The 27,435-nt window shown below is 34.4% G+C and overlaps 1 protein-coding gene across 1 annotated transcript in view; it reads left to right on the forward strand.

Moving 5' to 3' along the window:
• The window catches only part of LOC129223765 (adenylate cyclase type 2-like), a 187,353-nt gene that overhangs the window by 144,114 nt on the left and 15,804 nt on the right, over positions 1-27,435 (forward strand). Inside the window, exons 14-19 of the mRNA XM_054858124.1 lie at positions 1,431-1,538; positions 4,740-4,906; positions 16,006-16,087; positions 18,445-18,603; positions 20,422-20,568; positions 25,063-25,164. Of these exons, the coding sequence (XP_054714099.1) occupies positions 1,431-1,538; positions 4,740-4,906; positions 16,006-16,087; positions 18,445-18,603; positions 20,422-20,568; positions 25,063-25,164 (765 nt within the window). The remainder of the gene's footprint in view (positions 1-1,430; positions 1,539-4,739; positions 4,907-16,005; positions 16,088-18,444; positions 18,604-20,421; positions 20,569-25,062; positions 25,165-27,435) is intronic.

Here is a 27,435-nt window from a genome sequence, read left to right on the forward strand (position 1 = left end):
ATTTTCGTTGGACACTTGAAAAGGATCGCTCATTAGATGAACTCAGCAACATCGTCAATAGAACAAATGTCATTTTTCATGTTTTTTGTGATGTACCCTTCATAAAGTTGCTTTTATATGTATGCTTCCCCTCCTCCCCTCCAAAAAAACTTTGCGTTCTCTGGTCTAGAATATCGCTTTACGCAGTGGCGTCGCTAGGGGACGTTCCGCCACGAGTGTCACACTTCTGGGGGGGGGGGGGGGTACCAAAGTGGAATTGCAAGTTTTTGAAGAATATAAAGCTAAAATGCATTTTTAAGACTACAAATTTTAAATTTACCTGGGAAGGGAACCCGCGGATCCCCCTCACCCTCCACCCCACATCATGGAGTGAATATTATACTCAGGATTAGAGTCATATTGGCAAAACTTAGACCTAATATAAACTTCCTCTTAAACCAAAAAACTGAAACCCATTATATTTTCCTGTGTTTGAGTTACGTTTGAAATAATTAAGAGCTCATCAATTTCATGAACCCCCTTATTTTTTAGACCTCGCATCAGCTCATCACATATGTGTCTAGGGCAAGTTATATGAAAAGCTTTCATAGTTTTTATTTTCTTTTGTACATTGACCTACTTAAAATTTCGCAATAACACAAATGTAGTTGTTTTTGAATACTGTATAAATTTCATATTTTCATAGAACATTAAAAACTTTTTTTGTGTGTGTGTTTGTAGGGAGGGGGGGGGATGACCACAAATTATCGCATCGGGTGTCACCTATGCTAGGTACTCCACTGCTTTACATATATGATTATTTACGAGGGTTGTTTTTTTTTCAAGCTCCGTTAAGCTATTAAAAAACGGGTGAAAATAAAAAAAAGATTTTACAACCAAAAGTAAGGTACAATGCATATTATTTCTCCACATAATCACGTTGACCATTTAGGCATTTGTCGTACCTGTGCACAAGCTTCTCTATACCCTCCTCATAAAACGTTGCCCCTTAATGTGCCTCCTTCATCATGCACATTAGTTCTGCCCTCTTTAAATTTTCGACACCACTTACGAACGACACTAGCACTCATTGTGTCCATATACACGACTTATTCTTCAATGAATTTCCTCTTCCCTGTTACCTTCTGCTTGCAAGAAACGAATAACACTTCTCAATTCACATTTGGCGGGAGACTCGATAGAGACAGCTATGTTTTCGTGTCTGTAGCTCAACAGAAAATGCCAGATTGGACTCGACAGTAACTGAGTGTTTGGACAGGGGTATGTGCAGTATCCTAGTACGCAAACCAGCCACCTGGCTTTCCTACTGTGAAAATGGAGCTTGGGAAAAAAGAAAAAAAACCTGCGTAATTGTAAGCTTAAGATTTTCTAAAAAACCTTCCAAATTATAATAGAGGTGTGTATTATGTTTTGAATTATTGTTTTTACAGGTGATTTGCGTTCCAGAAGATGCTGAGTTTCGAGTGTCTCTGAATGAAACTCTAAGTTTCTTCTCGAGACAAACAGAAGAACTGCCACCTCACTGCCACTATGGTCAGGTAAACAGTAGTTTAACTGGAAATGCATAATTATTTCAGATAATAAATGCCTGCAAATAATTCTGATATATTATATGAAGCTAAAAAACCTGTTAGTGTTGTCTAAAACAAGTTTGGTTTTTTCTGTAAAGAATAACCACAACCTGACTACATCTAAGTGAACGATTTGGTGGACCAATGAAAAAGATTATTTGCGCATTAAATTAAATTAACTACTTAGTTTAGCCCTATATGTAAGCAGTTAGTGTGATATACATGGATATAAATTAATAAAATATATCTATATAAATAAAACAAAGAATATTTATGCGTGTATGTATGTATGTTCCCTACACAAAACCATAGTTTACGTCAGATCTCGAACAAATTTGGCAGGGAGGTACTTGAGCATTCGAGAAAAAACGTAGGGCGGGGGGGGGGGGTTCAAATTCCAAAAAAGAACCGAACCGTTCGAATTTTAATTTTAGGATCCAAAAATTGTGTTTTTCTATCATATGAAGGCGAAAAGTAATCGCAAAGATTAATAAAATATCCATAGAAAACCTTGATTTTTCTGCATCAGATAAAATTTTTTACTATGTTCCAAGGTAATTAGAGGGTGAATTATAACTGTTTTTAACTCATTTCATGCTAAAATGTAGTAAAGCCTTCAATTAGAAATTCATTGTTGATCACGGTAATTGTTGAACAATGCTTTTGCTAAAATTTGTAGCGTGAAGAAAATCTTTGAGAAGAAAGATCTGCTGCCATTTTTCTCGAATATGAATTAATAAAATTCTGGCTTTTGTTTTGAGGCTTTTCCTGTAATCGGAGGATTTAAAAGTTTTCCTTTTTGATTATTTTTCCGCAATTTGTCGGGAAATGATTGTTGAACTCGCGTCACTTGACATTACTTTCATTTTCGAGGTAGACCGTGCAAAGCTGGGCAATGCAACTAGCATTAAATAAAATAATTGGAATACTCTCGCGATAAAAAGACCTAAATGGTGCACTGTTTAAAACGGTGTTTCTTTTGAACTAAAACACAATTTACCGTCAACTTCAGCTCTGATTTTTCAAGAACACTTGTTTAGTTTCTGTCGGGGTTGTCGAGTTGGAGTCGGAGTCATGAAATCGGAGTCTGACTGATTTTGGTGCAAAGGAGTCGGAGGTCGAAGGTTTCAAAATTTCAAGAGTCGGAGTCGGTCATTTTCCCTCCCAGTTAGCATTTCTGCATGGCTGCGGACTGTGAGTCGGAATCGGACTGCTTTTGGAGTAAAGGAGTCGGAGGCTACGATCATTTTCTCTCCAAAACCGCATCCCTGTTTTTTGTAGCGACAGGAAACTTTTAATAGTTAAGTCAAATATTTTCATTTAGCAATTTATTTATTTATATTTATTTATTTCTATTAGTTTATTCATTTATCCCTATTTACTAATTATAATTTATTTATAGATTTATGTATGTTTTATTCTTTTCTCTTCTGATGTTTGTTTTTCTAGTAACGAAAACAAATCCCGTCCATTCAAATTTATTATTATGTTTTCTCGTTTGGCAAGATCGGACTGAAGAAAATACACTGCTCAAAACAATTAAAGAATATTGTAAGTCTTGCACAAAAAAAGGTATTAGCAAATTTTTTTGCCCAGAATCGAAGAAGGGAGTCCCAAAACAAATTTTTCTCAATTTCAAACATCGCAGTAGGCAAATTTTGAGTTTGACGTCGAAGACGGCGTTTTAAGTGGCAGCGAAAGAGATTTCGCTCTTAACTTATTGTAAGACAAAGGTGAAAAGAATGATAGGCATTCGTAAGAGCGTTGTTTCGATGAGTGCGACGCCTCGGCGAACTCATTTAACGGAATTAGAAGCTTCTAAAGTGATTGACAGGCTAGAGGGAGCCAAACACAAGCCGAGGCAGCAGAAGCTATTGGAGTTTTGCAAAGTGTGATTTCTAGGATATGGAAACTTTTTTTAGAGACTGGAAATGCTGGCCGAAGATCAGGACAAGGTCGCATACGGTCAACAACGCTGAATGAAGGCTTTTATTTAGCTTTAACGGCTCGAAGGCACCGAAGTATGAATGACACTCCACTATAACGGCACCACAATTTTGTCACAAACTGTCCGAAATCGCCTTCACGCTGTTAGTCTGTATGCTCGTCTACCAATGGTGTATGTCACATTAACTGCGAGACACCGTCGCGCTGCAGGGAGTGGGTAACAGAGCATGTGAGTTGGAAAAGAAATAAATGGAGCAAGATTCTTTTTTCTGACGACTCCCGTTCTTGTCTTCATCCTGATAATGGTGTAAGGGAGCGTGGCACTAGAAACAATCCAGTGTTCGTGTACGAAAGTGCCAGATTTGGTGGTTGTGGTGCGGTGGTATATGCTGGCATCTCCATTGATGGGCACACCGAACTGCTTGTCATTCCGAATGGAACTCTGACCTGGTCATCAAAGTAGGGATGAGATCCTCAGACCAAGTGTAGTCCCTTACCCTGCAGCAATTGGAGGGGACTTCATGTTAATGGACGACAGTTGTTGACTACATCGTTCTAACTTGATAAATGATTTCCTTTTGGAGGAAGGAATCATACGAATGGAACGGCCAGAGTGTTCTCCAGATAGGAAACGGGTCTTGGATGCCTACCACCTCCACGAACTCGCCAAGAAAAAAGAAAGAGCTCTTCAGGAGGAGTGGGGCAGAATACCCCAGCCCCTCATTAATAGCCTCATCGATTCCATGCCGTAGAGGTGTTTTACATTGCTGGCCGTCCGGGGTTACCATCCCTCCTGCTAAAAACGATTTTCTTTTAAGGAAAACCCTTTTTTATCTGCTTTTCTCATATGCACAAAGTGCGTTTTTTTCCCGTTGTACCGAAAAGTTTTTTGAAAAAGTATTTTTTTTTTTCTGTCAAACAAATGTAATTTTTGTCTCACAAAGTTTACTATGTCTGTCGTTAATGTATCAATCATCCAAAAAGTTCTCCTGGTTCAAGATCAACCCAAAGTCTCAATACCCTTAATTGTTTTGAGCAGTGTAATTGCTCTTTGGCCTAGTTTAGTGGTATTGGTGATGCTGAAGCTAAAGTTGCTAGGCAAAATGACTTAGACCTAAATGCGTTCCTTTATTACTCTCTCTGAAAATGTTAATTATTCATTACAACATGTATGCCTCTACGCAACCTTTATTAATTAATTAATTTATTTTTAAATTTTAGGCTCAGATTTTTCCAGCTGTGCTAACACTAACTACCGTCTCCTTGTTCCTGAAGTTGTCTTACTTGCTAAAACTCATAGTCATGGTCACTGAAATAATCGGATTTGGATTGGCGTTTACAATCGTAAGACCAGATCTTTTTTCCGCCACACTAGAGGACGGTGATGGGTAAGTAACTTATTTTGCTATTTATTTTCAAATATACTAAATTTCACTATTTATGTCTTTCATGTTTTTTTTTTTTTTTTTTTTTTTTTTTGAAAAAACTGATTAGCAATTTTAAAAATTGTGATCCACGCAATTTTATTCTTTTCGATATTTTTTGTTTCATCCTGTTTATATTAAAGCATTAAATTATAACTAACTTGATCATAACCTTGTCTACATGATTTAGTTTTTCTGTTAATGTCTTAAACCGAAACTATAGCCCTTTCTTCACTTTACACGATTGACCTATAAAATAGTGTTTTTTTTTTTTTTTTTTCATACAGATTTTTTTCGAATAATAAATAATATTGTTTCGACTGACAACGTGGGAGGTTTATCAACTTTTCTCTGTACGCAAAATGTTACGCTAAAGTTTCTTGAATAAGTTGTTTCATGTATCGAATTATTTTTAACATTTTTTACTCTCTTTTACAAAAAAGGAAGTATTGTATTCACGAAAAAAATTTCACTCAAAAATCGGCCTTAATTTCCATTTTGCTCACCCCTGAATGAATGTTGAGTTTTTTTTTTCAACCCGACCACACGTGGATAAGTGCCTAAGAATGTATAGACCCCCGAAATATCCATTTTGACAATTTCCGAGTTAATTACAACAAGTTTTCTCGTAACGTCCGTATGTATACGTATGTATGCATGTGCGGAACTGCGTATGTATGTAGCATAACTCAAGAACGGTATGTCCTAGAAAGTTGAAATTTGGTACGTAGACTCCTAGTGGGGTCTAGTTGTGCACCTCCCCTTATGGTTGCATTCGAATGTTTCTAAGAGAATCTTTTACACCTTTTTGGGGGGAAATCATTGTTCATTTCGATGCAAACTCAAGTGGTGTTATAATTGGCGGACACTTGGCGATATATCGCCAGTTTTTTGGTGGCCAACTTTTTTCGCCAACTTGGCGACAAATTTGGCGATTTATTTTATTTTTTTTTTTTTAATTTGGCCACTGTTGGTGATATTTTAGAAAGTTAACTATTGAATCACATTAGAATTGGCAATAATGGAGAAATAACATTAAATTGGTGTAAAAGGAAGTCATGTGATGCACACATCAGCTCGTTTTTTTTAGCATAAATATTGTAAGACTGCCGTGGGCAAGTAAAGGGCAGTAACTGCATCTTTTTTTGTCATCTATTGTACATGAGCTTTGTTATACAAGCTTGCTTATTTGGTTTCCGCTGAAAAAAAGAACGAAAAATACATCTAATTCCAACATTTCTCTACTGTTAGTATTGAATTCAGCACACATTTCTTCAAATCTCGAAAATTTATCTCTGCAGATACTGCCGTTTGACTGCCCACGTCAGAATAGCTTTGTGAATAGGCTTATGAGATTTCTGAAATGTTCAAGCGGAACACTGGAATGTCTCCCCCCCCCCCCCTTTCTTTGTCGTAGGTATTTAAAAGGGTACACATCCTTGGCTGGTGTTTTAGTTTCAGATAAAGCAGACAAATTGGAACATTTTATGCCTTACACGTTAATATTTATATGTTACCTAAGGAAGAGCAAACACTTCGAATAAGGAAAAACATTTTACCAATATTTGTATTTATACTTTCCATTGGCTAGGACTTTTTATTTTACAAAGATTTGTTTCGTTTTAATCTTGCTGAAAAAATATTCACAAGTTAATCCGATATTAATTCTACGTGTCAAAGTTACAATGACTAACTACTGAGGTTGTTTCCTTCAGTCAAAAGTAGTACTTTTAGTCACTGATATTGATAGAATAAGCAAAAAAAAACATGGATCCAGAAAATTCTTTCATTTTCTCAACAGTTATTTTTAATTAATTTTTTAAAATGTCCGATTCTTCAAACAAGGTGTGGTTTTTATGACGTCACAAATGATGCACTATTGTGCATCTTTCTACCACATTTCCACGTTATGATAATCAAGAAGCGAATTAAAATTGTGCTGTACGCTTGCTATCAACCAGATCGTTGCCAATACACGTGAGTAAAGATGCGAATTAAATATTTTGCTCCCTGAATGGCAACACAGAATGGCATTTCATCATTTGTGATGTCATCGGCAAGAAATGTAAATAATGAAAGCGCAACGATTTAAGTAATTTTTTAAAAATATTAAACTTAAACAAATGATTTAAAAAAATAGTCGGATCCTATGTTTTTAAGCATGTTCTTTCAGAAAAAAAAAATACTTTTAAAATTTTGGAAACGACCCCATTGTACAAATGTATACTTGATGTGTTATCACAGTCTAGTGATTATTAAATGAAACAGATTTCTTTTAACACAGTAACGTAATCAGTCACACTCAACACTGAATAAAAATTCTCTCAGGTGAAAAACTGAGTGGACTTTTGCCTGACTGCGATGAAGGTCCAGAGAAAGGCTAAAGTTTGTCCACCAGACTGGTTAGTTTGTAATTCAAGTGAACGATAACATTATTTTTGCTGGAAAATATTCATTGCAGAGTTATGATAATCAAGAAGCGAATTAAAATTGCGCTCTACACTTGCTATCAACCATATCGTTGCCAATACACGTGAGTAAAGATGTGAATTAAATATGTTGATCTGTGAATGGCAACAATGAATGGCATTTCATCATTTGTGATATCATCGGCAGAAGTATAAATAATAAAAGCTCACCGATTTAAGTAATTTTTCAAAAATATTAAACTTAAACAAATTATTTTAAAAAATGGTTCGATCCTATGTTTTTAAGCATGTTCTTTCAGAAAAAACTACTTTGAAAATTTTGGAAACGACCCCATTATCCCAAATAATCCTTTTCATTTAAGTATTTTTTGGCTTTTTCGGTCATGTATAGTCAAATTTATCTTTTACCGGGACGTGAAGTAAACCAGTCGGGGCACAGGGACTTGCTCTGAAAACCGGGACATCTGGCAACCGGGACCGGCTTTTTTAGTTTTGCGAGAAAGATTTGACTGATGATGTTTCCGATTTCACGTCATCATGAGTTAAACAGGCTGTTTATATAGCTGTGCTGTGGTTGACTTAAGTTCGCACGTTTTTGCGGAAGGTCAAGCACATGTAGCTTTAAGCCGAGTTTAGGTCCCTAGAGGGATTAATTATTAGTAGTTTAGACCACAGCAAGTTACTTAATAGACCTCACGATACAAACAAACTCTCTCAATGAAATGACAAGATTGCGAAATGTACCGTATCATAATCATAATAACTAAGTCAATGAAAATTAACTAAAAAGTGTCAAATAAAAAATTATTAAATAAAAACAAAAAACCTGACTGCGTAAAAACCAAAAACACTAAAAAGAAAAATGTATAATCCCAGTAGTTTAGAACATTATTAAGTATTACTGAATAACTACACCGTTGAAATAGTTTTATAACTGTACACAGATATTACAAATCATAAATTCAAAAGCAGAATAGAAGGATCAACAGTCGGGGCCTATTCCTTTCTGATTCTAGGAACCCCGTAAAATTTGAATGAGCCCCGACTGTTGATCCTCCTATTCTGCTTTTGAATTTATGATTTGTCTTGTCTGTGTACGGTTATAAAACTATTTCAACGGTGTAGTTATTCAGTGGTACTTAATAACATTCTAAACTACTGGGCTTATACATTTTTCTTTTTAGTTTTTTGGTTTTTACGTAGTCAGGTTTTTTGTTTTTATTTAATGATTTAACGATCAGTTTGTATTTCTTACTTTCAAATGCATAAACATATTTCAATATCATTTTGCCATTTAAATTTTTTTTCATTTCAAAGTTCATCGTGGGGCTATGGGTCGGCGGGCCCCCAAGGGGTCCTGGGAAGCCCTGCTCTCATTAGGGCTAAACATTACTCAAGCTCACTATTTCATTAGTTTCATATCAAAAGCTGTTTTTACCTACGATAACCGGTTTATCTGTTATGATTGCATGAAATTTCATTTAACTCCAATTATTGTCGCTGTAGGTGATAATAAAATGTCGGAAAATGTCATCAACATGTGCAACTGGTTTTTTATCCCCCTAACACTTGCTTTTACCTGTGAGACAAAATAAGATAAATCAAGTATATCATCTTTCACAAGTTATATTACATTTCATTCCCATTTCAAGTTGTTAAATCAAACAAAAAAAAATATCAGGGTTATTTATAATACAATGGATTCGTTTTCGATACATTCCATTCTTCAAATTTAATTAAAAATTACAAAATGAAACTTCTTTGCAAAAGCCATGGTTTAGAATTTCAACAATTATAAAAATTTCTCTTCGATTTCTTGCTCGCTTGATAAATAATTGTTACTGTAATTAAATTTCAAAGAAAGTATCTTCAGATACGTTTCTACATTGCTTTAAAAATCAATTTTAATTAAAATTGTTTTAATTTTCTTTTCTTTTTTAGAGTTTTTTAACAGTGTTGCGGATTATTTTCGATGTGAATTTAATAAGATTAAAATACCTACATTCATATTTCTCAATAAAAATTGATGAAATAAAGTATTTGTCTGTATTTTTTAAAACAGTATGTGTTATATATCCTTTTTCTTGCAATGTATAAAAATTATATTAAAAAAGACATTGTTTTTCTACATCTAATGCAACCATTTCTTCATTTAAAAGTTTAACAAAGCCTGATATTCAAAATTAATACATTTCACTTTCATCAGAATAAACATAGTATTAAAACATAAGTTTTACGCTACTGATAGTGAACAGACAGCCTTGATATGCAGACAATTTTGAACTGCATCAATTTTCTCAAAAAATTCATTCAGGAGGGGCGCTGATTGCGCCATTGCAATTTTTGGCAGAGAAGATGTTTTTACGGATATTTTTCTCTTTTTTTTTTGAGGAGGAGGGGGGGGGGGGGGTCTTGTTCTATGGGGAGATGGACACTCTTGCATTCAGCGTAACTTTGAGCAGTAAATTTTTTATTTTAAACTGATCCACTAATATTTTAATAGTTTTATCGCATGTTGGTATAAAGTGGAATAAAAACACCTATAGTTTTCCAAAATTAAGAAATAATAATTATTAAATCCATTTAAACTGAATTGTTAACCTGGCCCGTCATTTATGGGGGTTGTGGAGGGGGTCAACTGCTCCCCCCCCCCCCCGTTTTGAAAATTAATGTTTTAACACACAAGTGGGAGTGGTTATCGTTTTCCGATAACATTTATGTCCCCCCCCCCCCTCCTCGGAAAAACTCGAAATGACGAGCCTGATTATTAGCCTGTGTCAGAGCCATTCTGCCATTAAGGTTAACTTTGAGCCACATCATAATTAGGGTGCTTTTTTTAAAAAAAATAACAGTGTAGTGCAACTGAAATGTAGCAAAATAACATTTCTAAATGTTTTAAAACTCACCCTTTGTACCTCACAACCTAACAAGGTTTGTAATATTTATAATATTACACTGAACATTACAATGCAGGAAGAGCACTTTCAACAACTTCAGAAACAGCTTCCAATTACGTAAGGAAGATTTTGGTCATTTTTCCCCGTATTCCCATGTAAGGGTAAGTAAAATTTTTACCCCCCTCCCTACTCTTACGTAAGATTTCATTTCTTTTTCAAAATAAAATGTTGTTTGAAAAGGATCAGTTACATTAAAACTTGCAGTTTGACGTAAATCAAAGCTTTTTATTTTTCAAATATACGTATTATATGATGCTATACTAAATAAAAATAAAACATGCTATAGATAGTACGTTTCTTTAATTGTATTTTACACCATTCATTCTTTGTAAAACAAAAAAAAAAAAAAAAAAAAGCTCATTCTACGTTTTTTTACTTTCCAGACGCAAATGCAATAGGATACCTGCCAAACCACTTGACACACAGTGCGATTTCTAATATAAAATATCGACTTTTAAAATATTAAGTAAGAATGGGTTTCACCCCCTCCCCTCAAAGTAAGGGTATGTAAAGGTTTTCAAACTCCCCCTCTCCCTCGGTACCCTTACGTAATTAAGGAATGGCCGCTAACTTCAGAAGTACTGAATGACGCAATGAACTGCCGTTTATATTCTCAACTTTTTTTTTGTGAAATAAAGAGTAGAATACTTAAGTTGGTTGTTCTCAGGTATAGAAAGAAACACCGATAAAAAGTGAAAGCTGCATCGCGAGAAGGCAGATGGTAATGTCAACTAATTTACTATACAGTGAAACTTCGATAAGTCAAAGTTGCAGGGAAAGTGAAAAAAAAAATCGAGCTATCGAAAATTCGGCTAATCAAAAAACGAAAACAAAATAATAGAATGAAATGAAATACTACCTCTGAAACTCCTTAAATTTATAAGATGAGCGAAAATTAACAGAATAATATATCAAAGAGTTTACATATTTACTTGACATAATTAACATGTAATATAATTACTATATTAATTCAAAACTTTTTATAGGTTGGAAAACAAATTAAATTTTTGTGCTGAATTATTAGTTTTTACTTATAAAAAAAGAGAGAGAGAGAAAAGATATTTTATAAAAATCTGTAAATGAGGTGTCAGGGAAATTCGGATGCGATTCTATGAAAACACGCAATGGTGTTCTTCTAATATCTTGAACAGAATAATTTTACCATTTTACTTCTCTTCAACACTAGAAGTGTTTTCGTTATTTTCACTTATGCACGATAAACTATCTTCATCATTTGGGTACTATGTGATTTAAATTCTGCCGTCAACTGCAACAAATCCGTAAAATCTGTGTTTGATTGAATGTTTATTTTCTTTTGTAAAAGAGCTCCGTTATTTGTAAATAGGAAATTTATTAGACTCACTTCGTCCAGACGTCTTTTGAAGCCTTTCGTTTTGCTCATACTATTTGGGGGAGGGGGGGGGGTGGAGTTACGATAGCAAGGAAAATCTAATGACAGTCATGAAATAAAGATCGGCTTATCGATTATTTCGTCTCAACGAAATTCTGCTCTTATCGAAAATAGAGAACATTAATTCCCCATTCAATTAGACGGAAATAAAGATTCACTTCGCCTTGTCGAAGTTCGACTTACCGAAGTTTCACTGTATATACATTGGTAGGTGTTAAATGCTAACCAGGGAACAAAGGAAACACACTTATAGTGTAAAAATGAAAAAAAAAGGTTAAAAAGGTAGCAATCGAAAGAACATATTGCAACATTTTTCTGACGCAAAAAAAAAAAAAAAAACCTCTCATGTGTCAACATTATTTGCCTTCGTGCACCCGTTATCGAGATTTAAGGTTTTAAGCCGAAATTTTATGAAAAGTGCCAAATTTAAAAAGTTGACGTGAATGGGGTCGTTTCCAAAATTTTAAAAGCATTTTTTTCTGAAAGAGCATGCTTAAAAATATAGGATCTGACCATTTTTCAAATAATTTGTTCAAGTTTAATATTTTAAAAAAATTACTTATATCGGTGCGCTTTCATTGTTTACGTTTCTGTTGTGTGACATCACATGTGATGAAATGCCATTTAGTGTTGCCATTCACGGAGAAAAATATTAAATTCGTATCTATACTCACGTGTATTGGCAACGATATGGTTGATAGCAAGCGTAGAGTGCAATATTTAATTCGCTTCTTGATTATCATAACGTGGAAACGTGGTAGAAAGATGCGCCAAATTGCATCATTTGTGACGTCATAAAGACCACGCCTTGTTTGAAAAATCGGACATTTTAAAAAATTAATTAAAAAATAACGGTTGGGAAAATGAAAGTATTTTCTAGGTCCTTGTTTTTTTTTTTATTTATTTATTCTTTTATTTTTTTTTTATTCATTCTATCAATTTCAGTGATTAAAAGTAGTACTTTTGACTGAAGGAAACAACCCCATTGGAAAGTGCTCCGTGATTTCGCTGTCTGCATGTGGCAAGATATCTGCAAAGCATGTGAAAGATGTGCTCACCGACCTCGTTAAATTTGGCGACTTATCACAGAATTTCATTTTCAAGACATCATTTTTACCATAGATCTTTAAAAAGGATAGATAGGCCTTTCTCTTACAGCGCAGCGTATTTCGCCCGGAGAAAGTGGGGTCATCATGATTCTGCCGAGAATCACGTGATCAAGGGACATCGTGTCTCCCTCTTCTCGGGCAGCAGTGATATAACAATGCGAAGCGTCGTTAAAAGTCTAGGATTGTCTGAAGATTTTCATTATACCTATTGGAGAAATCTCTATATGTGTGAATCTGAGATTTTCTAGCGAAAGAGGGTTTGATGAATGCGATGCTGGTGCCAATTTTATTAAAAGTAAAGACATAGTGGACTTTCTGAGTAACAGAAATCTTTCTGTTAAAGGCAAAAAAATCCCATGCATAGTCGAAATTAAGAATATTTTAAGCAATTTATTGTAGATGCCGAGCATTATATTAAATCACTAAAAACAAGCGATGGAAAATTAGTTATAGTATGTCCTCGAAAAACTGGATTTTAAAGTTTCCTAATTTCTATGAAAAGTGTGCTGGGAACATATGAAAAGTATGTAGGTGCCCGAATTCCAGTTCTAAACTGCGTAATGACTTATAAGCTTACTCAGGATCACTTTGAAACTTTTCAGTGCGATCAGGTTGTGAGGGGGGATTCAACAATAATCGTCGGACAATTTCGAAGTGCGAAAAAAAGATTATTCATTCATACGGAAATTTAAGGAGTTCAGTTCTTTAAATTGCGCTGATTTTGACAACCTTCAAATGCTAAGATTAAATTTGAAGCGTAACAAAAATGCTTTGAAAGAAAGCCTTTTCTTCCGATTCCTTTGACGACGATTTGGAAAATTCAGAAATCATCTCAATTAACATGACGCAGTATATTAGTGATGTTTCTGACTACGCTGGATTTCTTGTCCGGCAAGTGCACTCTGACGTGAACTGCGACGATTGCAACGCAGTCTTAACTACAATAAACTAAAAAATAGGCATAATAAAATTTAAGAATTTTGAGATGATAACTAATTGCAAGATTGCAACCATTGAAATATGTACATTTGTGAAGAACTGAGCGAGAATGTGAAAAAGTTTTGGGAGTAAAGCACAAAAAATATAATGTTACTCATGAAGCCACAAGAGTAATGAGAAAAATTTCTAATTCCGAACTTCTAAGTTTAAATAAGCATATGTTGGAAACAGAAGCAGCAGATTTTCTCGTTAACAAGTTTATAAAAGTAATCGTTACTAAATATTGAAGCGTTAGAATGTATCGCGCAGTCAATTCAAACAATGAAAATAATTCACAAAGACCAATAAGTAGGAAAGTGACAAAATTAATATTGTTGAGGGACAATAATCACTAGTTTTCTTCGCCCTCGAGTTTAAATTGTCAAAATTATCATATCCTGTAGGACGAAAAGAAAAATTGGGGAGGGGGCGGAAGTCAAATGACCATTCAAGTAGTTTATAATTGCAAATGAATTTATTTTCTGAGTTAAAAAAAACTGAAGTTGCTTAAAAATCAGGAACAAACCAAAGTTATTTGTTTGGCTAATAGAGTGTTGGTGCGAAACGCATGCGAATCTTAGAATATTATTTAATTGAGTTAATTGATATTCGATACTATTTACATTTGTATTTCTAATTGGTTTATGGTTTTAGATAGGGTTTTATGTTAAATTGTTGCACTGGCTTCAAAAGTTGTGGGAAAAAGCACGCATTGAAACCATTTATCTGTATTTGAAAAATTTCATTGAAATAAAAGAAAATTTATAAGGTCAATTTTTGTTCAAGATTTTTGAAAACGTCTATCTCTACTCAGTATTTAAAGCACTTGAAAAAAAGTTTAAATAGCTTGCGCGCCTGCTTCAAAAGTTATGATTGGGAAAATATCTAATGGACCATTCCATTAAAAAGCTGTCATTTTGTCCCGCATTTCATTAAAAAGTAATAATTTAAAAAGTAACAAAGGACATTTTTCGCAAAAGTACAACAAATACATTTGCGATTTCTTAATGAAAAAAAAATTGTTACCTTTTTTAATTATTACTTTTAGTGAAAATTATGAGGTGTTACGTGAGGGACAGAGTGTTCCCTTTTTCTTTAATAATGGGTTAAATGCTTTAATTTAACCCATACTTAAAGGGGAGTTTAACCCATGGGGTATAACCCATGCTTAAAGCATTTAACCCATGGGTTAAATGCTTTAATTTCCCTTAATTGTGCAAATGATCGCATCGCAAAGTGATTCTCTTCGATAGGGGAAACAGTTTCTTGTGAGAGGTGTCCCTTGATCACGTGATGTCCAACGGGGGATGTTGACGCGCGCTCTGAGGAGAAAAGTGGGGAGAAGGCACATCTATTCTATTTTAAGATCTATGATTTTTACTTCCTTTTACATAGTAAAGGAAACATTGTATTCGCGACAAAATTTTCACTCATATCGTAGGCCGATATTTTGACGATCCCCGAGTTAATTACCATGAGTTGTCTCGTGACGATATGCATATGCGTATCTCGCACAACTCAAAATCGGTATGCCGTAGAAAGTTGAAATTTGGTATGTAGCCTCCTAGCGGGGTTTAGTTCTTGCATTCGGATGTTCTAAGTGTCTTTTACACCTTTTAGGGGAAAATCAGCGTTACATAATTTCAATGCAAAACTAAAGTGATGTTTGAATTTGGCTAACGCTTGGCGATACATCGCCAACCTTTTGATCGCCAAGTTGGTGAAAATTTGGCGATAAAAAAATATTTCTCGAATCTGCTTTCAATTTGGCGCTATTGGTGATATTTAGATCCATTGAATCACTTTTAATTTGACAATATTGGGAAAATTAATCTCTGTGAAACGCATTTTTGCATCGACAAACCGGGGTGAAAATATTCAAAATGTTTCCTTGCTTACTCCAAGGTACTATTATCGTTAAATTGGCGTAAAAGGAAATCATGTGGTGCACACATCAGCCCGTTTGATAACGGGAACATGAGAGAAATGAATTTATGTGTCCAGAAACATGTTTTTTTTACTATGCTCTTTTGATCGCCACTTATTTATTTTGCGTTTATTTTCATTTTTACACTATCGTACATTTTCTGGTAAGAAGTGTAAAATCTATGTTCTGTGTATGTTTTCTTCCGTCATTAAATGTATTGTGTGACAACTGACTTATTTAATATCGTTTCAGGTTTGAAAAATTACCTTTATCCGTATATGCCATATTATTTTTAATCATCTTTACGCTAATACTTCTAGTGTTGGACAGACAGGTACTTTTCTCTCTCTCTTTAATAATTTGCATGAATAAAAATGATTTACAAGTAAAATTATTTTTGAAGTTAAAATATTAATATTTTTCAATGTATAGAATTAATTCCTGAAAATTTCTTGAAACACAAAAAAAAAAAAAATCCTTTGGTACAGGTTTTTTTAACATAAATGGTCATTTTCAGAATTTTTATGAGAAAAAAGAATTTTTATGCATGAATGACTAAAGTTGAATATATTGCCGGCAATGTCAAGTCCCTAGAATACCTATCTATTTTGTAGAATTCCAGAATCTCATACTAAGCATTCGGTTGAATTCTGATGTTTCTAAGACATCTCCGGTATATGTATGTACTATAGCACAGTGAAAGTTACGTTAAAAAATACAATCTAATATTTAACTCATTGTTAAAATGCCATGAATTTTAATTGCAAAAAAATGAATTAAAGGGTAGACCTATAAATAGCTATATAAATAGGAAAAAACAGAATGAAATTTCAATACTTACAGTAAAAATTTTTGCTTGCAAGTAAAAATTTTAAAATTTCAGTCGAGTCGACTCTCGATAACTCGAACCTTTATAACTAGAACATTCCTTTATCTCAAAGTTTCCATTCGGTCCTAAAATAATTTAGTGTTTTCAAAACACAGAGTTGTCTCTATATCTCGAATGCACTCTTTTTAAGTCGAAGCTTTTACGAGAGTTTCGTGTCCATTTTGTGTAGACAAATGTAGCCAAAATAATTTTTAAAAGTTTTTTTTTTTTTTTTTTTTTTTTAACACTTTGCTTTGATTATCAGCTTGTGTGAGAGAGATACTTTATTTACAACAGTGCTCCTCAACAGCGTTGCATGCTTGCGTGAGAAGTAGCAGATTGGGCTACAGTTTCCCGTGGCTGTTGACCTAAAATTTTACTGCTGGTAAGTCCTTGAGAGACTTTAAATTTCGGCAAAAACTGAAAACAAAGTAGCTTTTATTTTCTGAATGACTCAAGTAATCTGCTTTTAAAACAATAAGATGTTTAAAAGCAGTACCAACTGAAATCAAGAGAAAAGGAATTGGGCCTACAATATGTAAATTAATGACATTTTAAGATGCAAATAAAAATGTAACCAGTCAAAATGTATGTCCCTTTTTCGAAGTGTATCTCAATAACACTTATTTTCTACAAAAATATTTTTACTTAGTAACAATAGTTATCTTTATCCAAACTATAAGTTTTGTAATCTATCGATTATGCACTGTTCCTGAGTAAAAAATAAATAAAAATTATTCTTCAGAAAGCTGGGAAAGGAACACCCGACACCTCGAACTTCCGATTACTCGAAGGTTTTAGTCAGTCTAATGGGGTTTCGAGTTTTCGAGAGTCGACTGTATAAGTTTTTTTTTTTTTTCTAACAGATGCTAAGAACATTCTTCTTGACAGAAAAAAAAGTGTGACATAAAAAGCGACTTGTGTACGTATAAGTGCAAATCAGCTAATCGCTGTAATGGTAAGTGATAGCTAGTGTCGTAAAATAAAAAAAGTTTGTAATTAAAATAAGTACTGAAAGTTCGAGTAAAATTCAAAATTGAATGCAACATAATTATTACCATTTTATCGTGGAATAAATGTATATAGTCTGAAATACTGCAATTCTAAAAATCAAAATTGTTTGATAATAATGCACTCTTGGTGTACGTTCAGAAATAAGGAAAAGTCGCTCTATGCAAGGCCCTTTATGACGGTCGATCCGGTTGCAACCGCCCGCACCGCCGTCTCGTCGTGGTTAGCGAAATCACATGGTATTTTTGGTCAATCCGGTCGTGTTTCGAGTTTTACACTCGTTTTGATTGTAACGCAAGTGACTCTCCCATTACGAAGGATGTACTTTGACATGAGCGTCGTTTGCTGCTGAACTAAAACTACTGCGCTGTAACCACGAGCATTCCGAAACACGGCTGTTCTAACGGGATCACCAAAAAAAAAAAAAAAATACCGGTGACGTCATAACCCTGACCTGGCTAACCACGCGGTGTAATCGGTGGATTATTTCTGAAAGCAGTCTTGATCATTGAGAAGAGATAAAATGGAGGGAGTGAAGACTTTCATTCGTGAAAGAAAGACCCCAAGTCACGTGTTAGGTTCGAAAGAAAAGCATTTCAAGAAATCGAGTTTCTTTCACTAGTTTCACTAAAACGTATCATCCATTCGTCGTTGTTGAGTTACATGACTTGAGGTCGTTGCCCAAGCTTTTGCTTAACCGATGATTGGACTTGCTCCCTCCATTTACTAATTCCTGCTCTAAGGTCTTGATGTACGTGCAAATATATGTATGTTACTTCATCGTCAATTATATCGCGTTTCTTACCACGCAGTCAGAGTCCACATCTCGAGCAGATTTTTTATGGCAAAACAAGCTAAGAGTGGAGCAAGACGAAGTAGAAACGATGGGAAGCATAAACAAGATTCTTCTAGAAAATATCCTACCCGCACATGTGGCTCAGCATTTTCTGTCAAACAACAGACAGACAGAGGTATGTATGGATTTTTATTTTCAACCTTCATTTTTAACGCTGATGTTTTTAAGTATCTAGTGAAACAAGCAGTGCGCATAGAATGTCGCTTTCGTACTAAATCAAAGATCATGAATAGCTTTTTAATCGACATACCCCCGTTATGCATTTTTGTCCTAAATTTCGAGTTCCGCATTCAGAATGTTGAAAATGGTTTCATTTAGTTGAAAATATTGTCCGGCTCTAATAGGTTGAACTCCAAACAACAAAGAATTAAACGATTTCATTTTTTAAAGTAGAAGAAAGCGCAGAATGTCACTTTGCAGCTTCATTAACGTGCTGCAATTGTTATTTGCCTTGTGCCGGTTTAAGAGAATTCCTCCTCTTTCTCTCCAATTAGAGAAAAAAATACGATTCCATTTTTCAAAGTAGAGGAAAGTACACAATGCCACTTTGCATCTTCAATAACGTGCTGCGATTGTTATTCGCCTTGCGCCGATATAAGAACTCCTCCTCTTTCTCTTCAACCAGAAAATAACTACGTATCCATTTTTAGCCTACTTTCCCAGTAAAAGTCAGAGAAAGAAGAAAAAAGCATGAAAGAAGGCGTAAAGCATCTTAAAAATATCGCGAGAAACAAAGTAAAAGTCAAAAATAAATAAGATATAATTAAATAAGTATCGAAAAATTAAAAATTGGGAAGTAGGGTTATTAAGATGGGGGAAAATGTCTGTCTGTCGATCTGTCAACTTTTGACTGAATAGTCCGATTCAAACAACCTTTTTTTTTTTTGTTCAAAAGATCTCAACAAGGATACCTCATTCCCATAGTTCACTTTTTGATTTGAACAATTTTCGTTCAATTTTGAGCAGTTAAAAAAAACTCAACATTAGCGCCTACGGGAAACTTTAAGGCAATCTCTAACTTAGAGGCGAATTTGCTTCAAACAAACTTTATAGGAAACAGCTTTTGATGAAAAACGTGTGTATAAAATATCTTTTTGATTTGTACAGTTTTCTGTTCAATTTTGAACAGTTCAAATCCCTTAACATATAGTGTTTACGGGGAAACTGAAAGTCCATGTACATTCCGAACTGGAAGGCGGATTTACTTCAAACGAATTTTGTTGGAAATAGTTCTTGACGACAAACTCCCTACTCCGACTCTGAGAATTTTGGGGCACTTGACTCCGACTCATGTGCCCGAAAGTTAGTCGGACTCCGACTCCCTGACTTCGTAGCTTTGGCAAAAATTTATACACGAAAGAAAAATGACTGACTCAGACTCTTTGAAAATTGACTCCGACTCCTTCATCCAAAAGTTCGTCCAACTCCGACTCCGAAAACATTGGCAGAGTTGCGGACTTTAAGAGAAGTGACCGATTCCAACTCCGAGTCTTTGAATTAAATACCTTCGGCTCCCGAATCTGACTCTTTTGTACAAAAAAAACTTTCAATTTCAGATAGTTTTGAGAATTTTGATCAGATACTAGAAAGTCGATTGGCATACGGGAAAGTAGGCTCGTTTAGTTCTAAACGGAACTTCTTGTTCAAAGTAAAAGAAAGCACCCAGTGCCAGCCATCTCTAATAATGTACGGCGAATGTTATTCGCCTTGTGCCAGTATAAATCCTCCTCTTTCTCTCCAAGCAAAAAAGAAATCTTTCCATGCGATGCACCTTGTTATCAGAGCCATACTATACTCACTTTCCGTTTTCAATATTTTCTGTAGCTGCATTAAAAATGAAATGTGCTATAAAAGGAAATGTTTGCATATTTTACTAACCTTTCACAACATGTACTTATCTTTCCTCTGATTAGCCCTTTTTTTTTTCACAAAGGAGTTGTACCACGAGAGGTATCGAAACGTAGCTGTGATGTTCGCTTCCATACCTAACTACAAGGAGTTCTATGATGAAACAGACATTAACAAGCAAGGACTAGAGTGTCTAAGGCTTCTGAATGAAATTATTTGTGATTTCGATAAGGTTAGTTGATATTTTTTAACAATTTGTTTACTGGTAATGTACATTTCATTAGGACTGTATTGCTCAATTTTAAGTGCATTTTAAAGTTCTTATCTATACTATTAAAAACCAACTGTATGTATGTCCACCGTAGAGTCACTTCTGATTTGCTGTTTAATGGATGACGTCATCACAAATGTTACGTGACCTTGATGACGGCCACATGACAGTGGTAGGCCTTGATGCCGCTATGCATCACAACTATCACGTGATAATGCATAGTACTTCAGTGCGACTTCATAACTATACAACGTGCCTCAGGCGGCGAATCTAACCTCCATGCGCTGCTAGTTCAAGTATAGAATGAGTCCTTTTAAAAAAGTCTTATTTGAACTTTTTTCATTGCATTTGTTTACTTATTGAACTGTAACTGCACTTTATTTTTCAATTCCAGGTTGTTTTTTTTTTTAATTCATTACATTTACGTTGGATTACTTGCTTTTTGTGTATGCGCTTTTGAGTTCCTTAACTAATCAGAAATAAGTACTACCGCGGGCAGGTAAAGGCAGCATCTGCAGAAATGAGTTTTCGAGATCTTTGAAAGAATACGTTTTTTATTCGATAATAACAATAGGGAAATGTTGGAATTTGAAGGGGTTTTTTTCGCTTTGTTTTAGCATAAACCAAATAGGCAAGCTTGTACAATAATGTTAACGTACAATAGATGCAAAAAGTGCAAAAAAGAAAAATTTGCAATTACTGCCTTTTACCGCCCACGGCAGAATACGTTATTTATTCTCAGATGAGTGTTGGAAATGCAGCGTTCTGTTGAAACGAATTCCACTTATTCCTTTAATCCTCCTTAATCCCAAATTCCATTACGAATTCGAATGAAATGTTTCAGTTCAAGTACCCATTGCAACTCACTTAAAATGCTATCCTTAATCGTTCCATTTTTGCATACAAGTACTTACTGGCTGAAGTACCTGCATTACAGTAGGCCTCCAATGGTTGTTACAGTAATTTCATCCTGAAAATACCTCTCTCCTTACGCTTTCGAGACGCAGACTTTATTTCGGATTTGAAAGCTTTTAGTCTAAGGATATACAAAGGAGGATTGGTTTCAATTTACGTTTATAAACAATATGCTGATGCACAAGCGGCATGCAACATACGTTTAACTGGCAAAAGGCGGCAAATTGTTTCTAAATTTATACTTTTATTGTAATTACGAACTTTTGAAAACTGTCCGTTTAATTTTCGTAAAAACTCAGCAGTCATTTACATTAAAATGTCGTATGCGCGCTTCTGTTTACACTCAAAATTATTTCGTTGTTTAAAATTTAGTGCTCTCTGAACGGTTTAACGAAACAGTTTAAAATTTACTACTCTCTGAACAGTTTTGTGAAATTGTTGTTTAAAATTTACTGATCTCTGAACAGTTGACAAGACAAACAGAACAAAATTGTTGTTTAAAATTTACTATTTTGCAAAATTGTTTAAAATTTAATACTTTCTGACTAGTTCAACAAAATTGTTTGTTAAAAATTCACTACTCTCTGAACAGTTTAGTCTCTAAACAGTTTAACAAAATTGTTGTTTAAAATTTACTATTCACTGAAGTTCCATGAAATTGCTATTGAAACTTTACCACTTTCGGACTAGTTCAAAAAAATTGCTGTTAACAATTCAGTACTCTCTGAACTTCTTTGAAATTTACTACTCTCTGAACAGTTTAAAAAATCTGCAGTGCACCTTTAAGGACCATATATGTCCCCTAAGTTCAAGTTCTTGTAGCAAATTATAGAAGACAAGTAGTTCATTATTATATTGGGACATGTTAATAAGACATCGGAATATTATTAGCAAAAAATGGCAGGGTAGACCGGGGCACGTTTACGCGGATTTTTTTCAATGAATTTTCCAATTTTTATGTTTTAACCTAGGAAATTTTAGACATTGTGGCTTTGAAGCAGTTAATGAAGTAAAAATCTGTATATTCATTTGTTACTTAGCTTGTGTTTTTAGCCATAAAAATATGTTTTATGAGTTCAAGTCAGTTGCGTAAACTTTCTCCGAACACGGGGCAAGTTTACACATCAAGTGGGGCACGTTCGCGCATATTAAAAATGATACCAAGCAGTATGTGAAATAGATATTTAACCAAATTTAAATGTTTTATTTCTTTCAAAACACTTTAACATCACATATAATTAATTAAAGAACATTTTATAGGTTAAACTAAAATCATAGGGCTTACTACTAATTAAAAACAGAAACTATTTAGTCATCTCCTTCATCACTGTTAGATTTTACTAACAAAAATAAAATATTTCATTTCGCATACTTGTCATGGGACTGCGTTTTAACCATAGACTAATAATAAGAGTAGACCGAGCTTTCTCATTCTTGCTGATAAATAAAATGGTTCATAGATGTATCATGTGACTAGTGGAAGGGCTTGGCGAAGACTTTGGCAGCATGGTTGCTAGATGGCAGCATTATCTATAGTTTGGCACTCGACATGTATTTTAAGACACTGTGTTTTCATTAAAAAAAACTTCCAGGTGCAGAGATTGAACTGTTTTTCTTTTAGTTATGCATTATTTTGACATTAGTAATAGTTTTTGATCAGTTTTCGGTAACTTTTATTTCATTTGGAGCTGTCAGCGTTGGCGTGAACGAAATGGCGTAAACGCTTTGCGTTAACGCAAAAATGTACTAATCGGTATCTTAAATTGAAACTGTAGGTAAAAATCTTACCGTTTGCTGATTCCTCTTGGTCGCTTGCATCTTTTATTGCTTAGAGAGTTACTGAAATTGACTAAAGAAAATGCACAATACTATCTAAACGAAAAACTCACTATATTAACAAAATATTTACAACTTAGAATAACAAATTTACAAATCGGACTCCATAAAAGATCATTATTCCGTGTTTCATCAATTCTATTTATTTTATTTCGCGTTGGCGTTGATCGTCTGCTACGATTAACGCTCGCTGTTGCTAGGATGTCCACCAGTCACATGGTTTGGTTTATGAGCAGCAAAAGGGTTGCCATAGCTCAGTCTACTCTTATTATTAGTCTATGGTTTTAACATCTAAGACATTAAATCCTGCTTGTCCTTTTTTCGATTGGTTGTGTGCTTTCAAACAATTGATACAAGCACATTTTTCAACTTCGTAAATAGAATCGTTCACCAATTTCCTTTTTACAGAGTGTACTAACTTTTTCCCTCTTGCAGGTTTTGGTTTCATACTTTTTTCTTTGATGTCTTCTATTTCTGCTTCAATAGCAACTTGTAAATTTTAAAGTAATTTCTCTCTTTTGTTTTGTTTTGCCCTTATGTTTTTTTTTTTTTTTTTTTTTTTTTTTTTTTTTTTTTTTTGTAGCTTCTAACTGCTATTGTCTGAGGGCTTCTTTAATCGGATTATCAGTTGGAATTGTGAACATCTTCTTTTATTTTCCTTTCCTGGTTCGTAAACTTGTCCAAATGGTCTCAGTTGGGGGTAGTCCATATGTGACGATGTGGGAGGCCTACTGAGAGAAATAGTTGGGATTATCGATAAGTCTTTTCGTTATTTTGACATCTAACGTGGTTCTGTTAGTGCTTTGAACCTTATGTCTTACCATCTTTAAAATAAAGAAAATGTATTACAGGCTGAACAGTGTATAAAGTTAAAGCTGAACAGGCATGAACACAACACTTTATGATTATAAGCTATAAGAAACGAATCTGTTGCTTAATTAAAAATGAATGGTTATTTTCAAAACTAAATAGCCTGAAAATACTAAAAGTTTGAGACAGTACAGAGCGAAAAAAGCGTTCGGGGCCCGTTTAGAAGTAAGACAGAGTATAGTAAGACATAGTAAGAACGTGCGAAAATGTGCCCCGATGGAAATATGTAAAAGTGCCCCGTTGGTAAGTTTGTATTAATTTTTGACGCGCAACAAAATTTAATAACTTTTCTGTCCATACAAATACTAATCTCAAAAAATAATAAAAGTCTGCTATTTTTTATATCTTTATTCTATTTTAACTAAGTACTATTTATTCACTATAAACTTAAAAACGTTCAACACAAAATGTACTCGACTTTGTAGAAAACAGATTTTTCCGCATGTTCAACCGAAGCTCGACTGATGCTCAAAACCTTGGGAGAATAGTTGCTAGGGAGCAGTATCAATCTGGAATGACTGTTGGCCCTCTAGTTATTACTCATTTTGGAAAAAGGGCACGGTCTACCCTAATGTTTAAAATATATGCTGTTTTAATTATTTATTTTTTTTTTATTTTTAAAAACACTTCAAATTTCAAGGTTTCGCCAAAAGTGTTATGATCCTCAAAACTCTAATATGTTCGAGTTTTTTTTTTTTTTTTTCATATTGATTACCCTTATAGTATTTATTAAAAACTATGCTTAGCTACAAAAATTATGGATTTATGTATTCTTCTTTTAATTTCAGTTTTTATGTTTAAAAATTGAATTATGTAATCTGTTTTTAATTTCAGTTGTTGCTGAAGCCGAAGTTCAGTAGAATAGAAAAAATCAAAACCATAGGAAGTACGTACATGGCAGCTGCGGGACTACAGCCGGGAAGAGAAGAGAACGGAGTAAGATGAAAAATATGCTACTGTTGATTGAAACTATTGAGACATTTGACATTTGCAAACATTGTTAACTCCCTTCCCGGGTGGAATAAGAAGCAAAGTTGAACAGTTTATTCTCCTGATGCAAAAAGTTTGAGAAAAGTGGCCTTTTATTGCAATGCATCAATTTCCAAGTTTTGAGACGGAGACGGGACTGCAAACTGCATAAATTATGTCACACCTTTTTTCACCCATAACCCCCATTTGTCTCAAAGTGTTACACTTCCCCCTTGCTCGCCTCCTTCTCCTTTGCCACATGTCGCGCTACTTTTCATAAACGTATCGTTATAAGAAAAAAAATGCGTGATGTGACACTTCTTGTCACCCCCGTCCCACCCCTTTTCACAAACTGTCAGTTTCACAAACTCTCGCTCCTCAAAGCGTGACATCAGTTGTGAGCAGCCCCATATTGAATTACAGGCTGTAATCACCCGCCTAAAAAATTTAACATGTCTATAGTCTGACCGCGTTTACCATGGAATTAGCAGGCTGCCAGATACTATCTGATTGAAAAAGGGGTAATATATTTTATGCTTGTGTTTTGTTCATTTCAATTGAATAGTTAATTTAGAGGCAAATACACATTTGTAACAGAAAACTGGCATCTCTGCAAAGTAATAGATGCCCACGTTTCGTTCTGTAAACCGGATGCTCGCCTTTCCATCTTACCGGTGATCAAACAGTAGATTATACAAGAACAGTTAAAATTGGATCTTTTCGCCGTTTATTTCAAAAGCTGTAGCAAATCTTCTTTTCTTTTTTTTTGTTATTGTGACTGAGGAGGAGGAGGCAAATGTCTTCTCATTGAAGTTGAGATTCCGTTAGAATGGTGCCACTCAACTAATAAAACGAAGGTAAATGCTTAGCTCCAAAGACCGCAATCTTGAATGTCGTAGCCGGCCTGTCGGTATATGCTTGTAGTTCTGTCTTAGGCCCGGTTTATGGCGGTAACTTACTACTTATTTATTTATACAGAAGCTAAACAGCTTCACATGCATAGAGTAGGGTCTGGTGGGGGAAAGTGGTCAATGGGGTAAAGTGGTCATTCGTGAAATAAAAGGCTATAGCTTGGAAATAAATGTTTGAATAAATGTGAAAATTTTATTATAGAGTAGGGAAGTTAGAAACTACATTTTGAATACAAAATTTTACAACTGGCAAAATTTTATTTGGTGAAAAAAAATTATTTTGTGTGAATATGAAAAGGTTTAAAATCTAAACACCTCTTTTAACTTCCTTGTGAAATTTTGTTTGTTAGAATTATGAACAGATTGACTGCATAGGAAGCTTCCTACATGTCTCAAGAACTCTTACTCATTAGCAGTTAGCTGAATCTCTTTTAGGTAACTTTTTAGAACAATTTAAGTAAGATGGGGTAAAGTGGTCATAATATTAGGCTTAACGAATATTGTTCTTCTAATGCCACTTAATCGTTAAGTATAAGGAAGATATAAATTAAAATAGTAATTTCACTTAATATGTATTGTTTTTACAGTAAACGGGGTTAAATTTACGAGTATATGCATATGCATACGCATATACTCGTGTAGGAACGTATATAGACGTATTCACATAAATGCACCAATAAATACGTATATGAGTATCTGCAAGTATTTTTAATCTATACAGATATACATTCGACTATACACGTGCATACTCGCTTATACTCGTATATGCATAAACACTTATATACTCAGGTAGAGACGAATATACGCGTACGTTCTCGAGTATACACTTACATACAAGCATATGATATACAAGTAAACAGGGTGAGTTTAAACTTTTAGGCAAATTATTAAAATGCGTTAGAGGGGAGGATAAGAAGCAAGAATCATAAGGAGCATATGGTCACAAACACAATGCTGACGCACTACATGCACGCAAAGCCGGAAACTAATGGATGCAAAACAGGTCACAAATTTATATATTACACAAAGAAAATTTAACACAACATTGTAGGTCTCAAGAAAGTTTTAAAGCGATTGATGAAATTTGCGGCCTGCTGCTGTAATACATGTGTGTCGCAATCACAAAGCACTCTCTTGCAATAACGAGACTTTTGAAAAAGTTTCATCTGTCGCTACGCCTTTGTTGCGATGTTTGTATTAGAGCTACTAAAGGCCGTAACTTTTACCAACTGCTCTAAATATTTCTTAAAAACTAAAATATTGTTTAAAATCATCTTTGTGTAACAAAATTGCGATTTATTAGCATCCATCAGTTTCTGGCTTTGTG

Source organism: Uloborus diversus, chromosome 6, assembly GCF_026930045.1.
Source record: "Uloborus diversus isolate 005 chromosome 6, Udiv.v.3.1, whole genome shotgun sequence".
Taxonomy (NCBI): Eukaryota; Metazoa; Arthropoda; class Arachnida; order Araneae; family Uloboridae; genus Uloborus; species Uloborus diversus.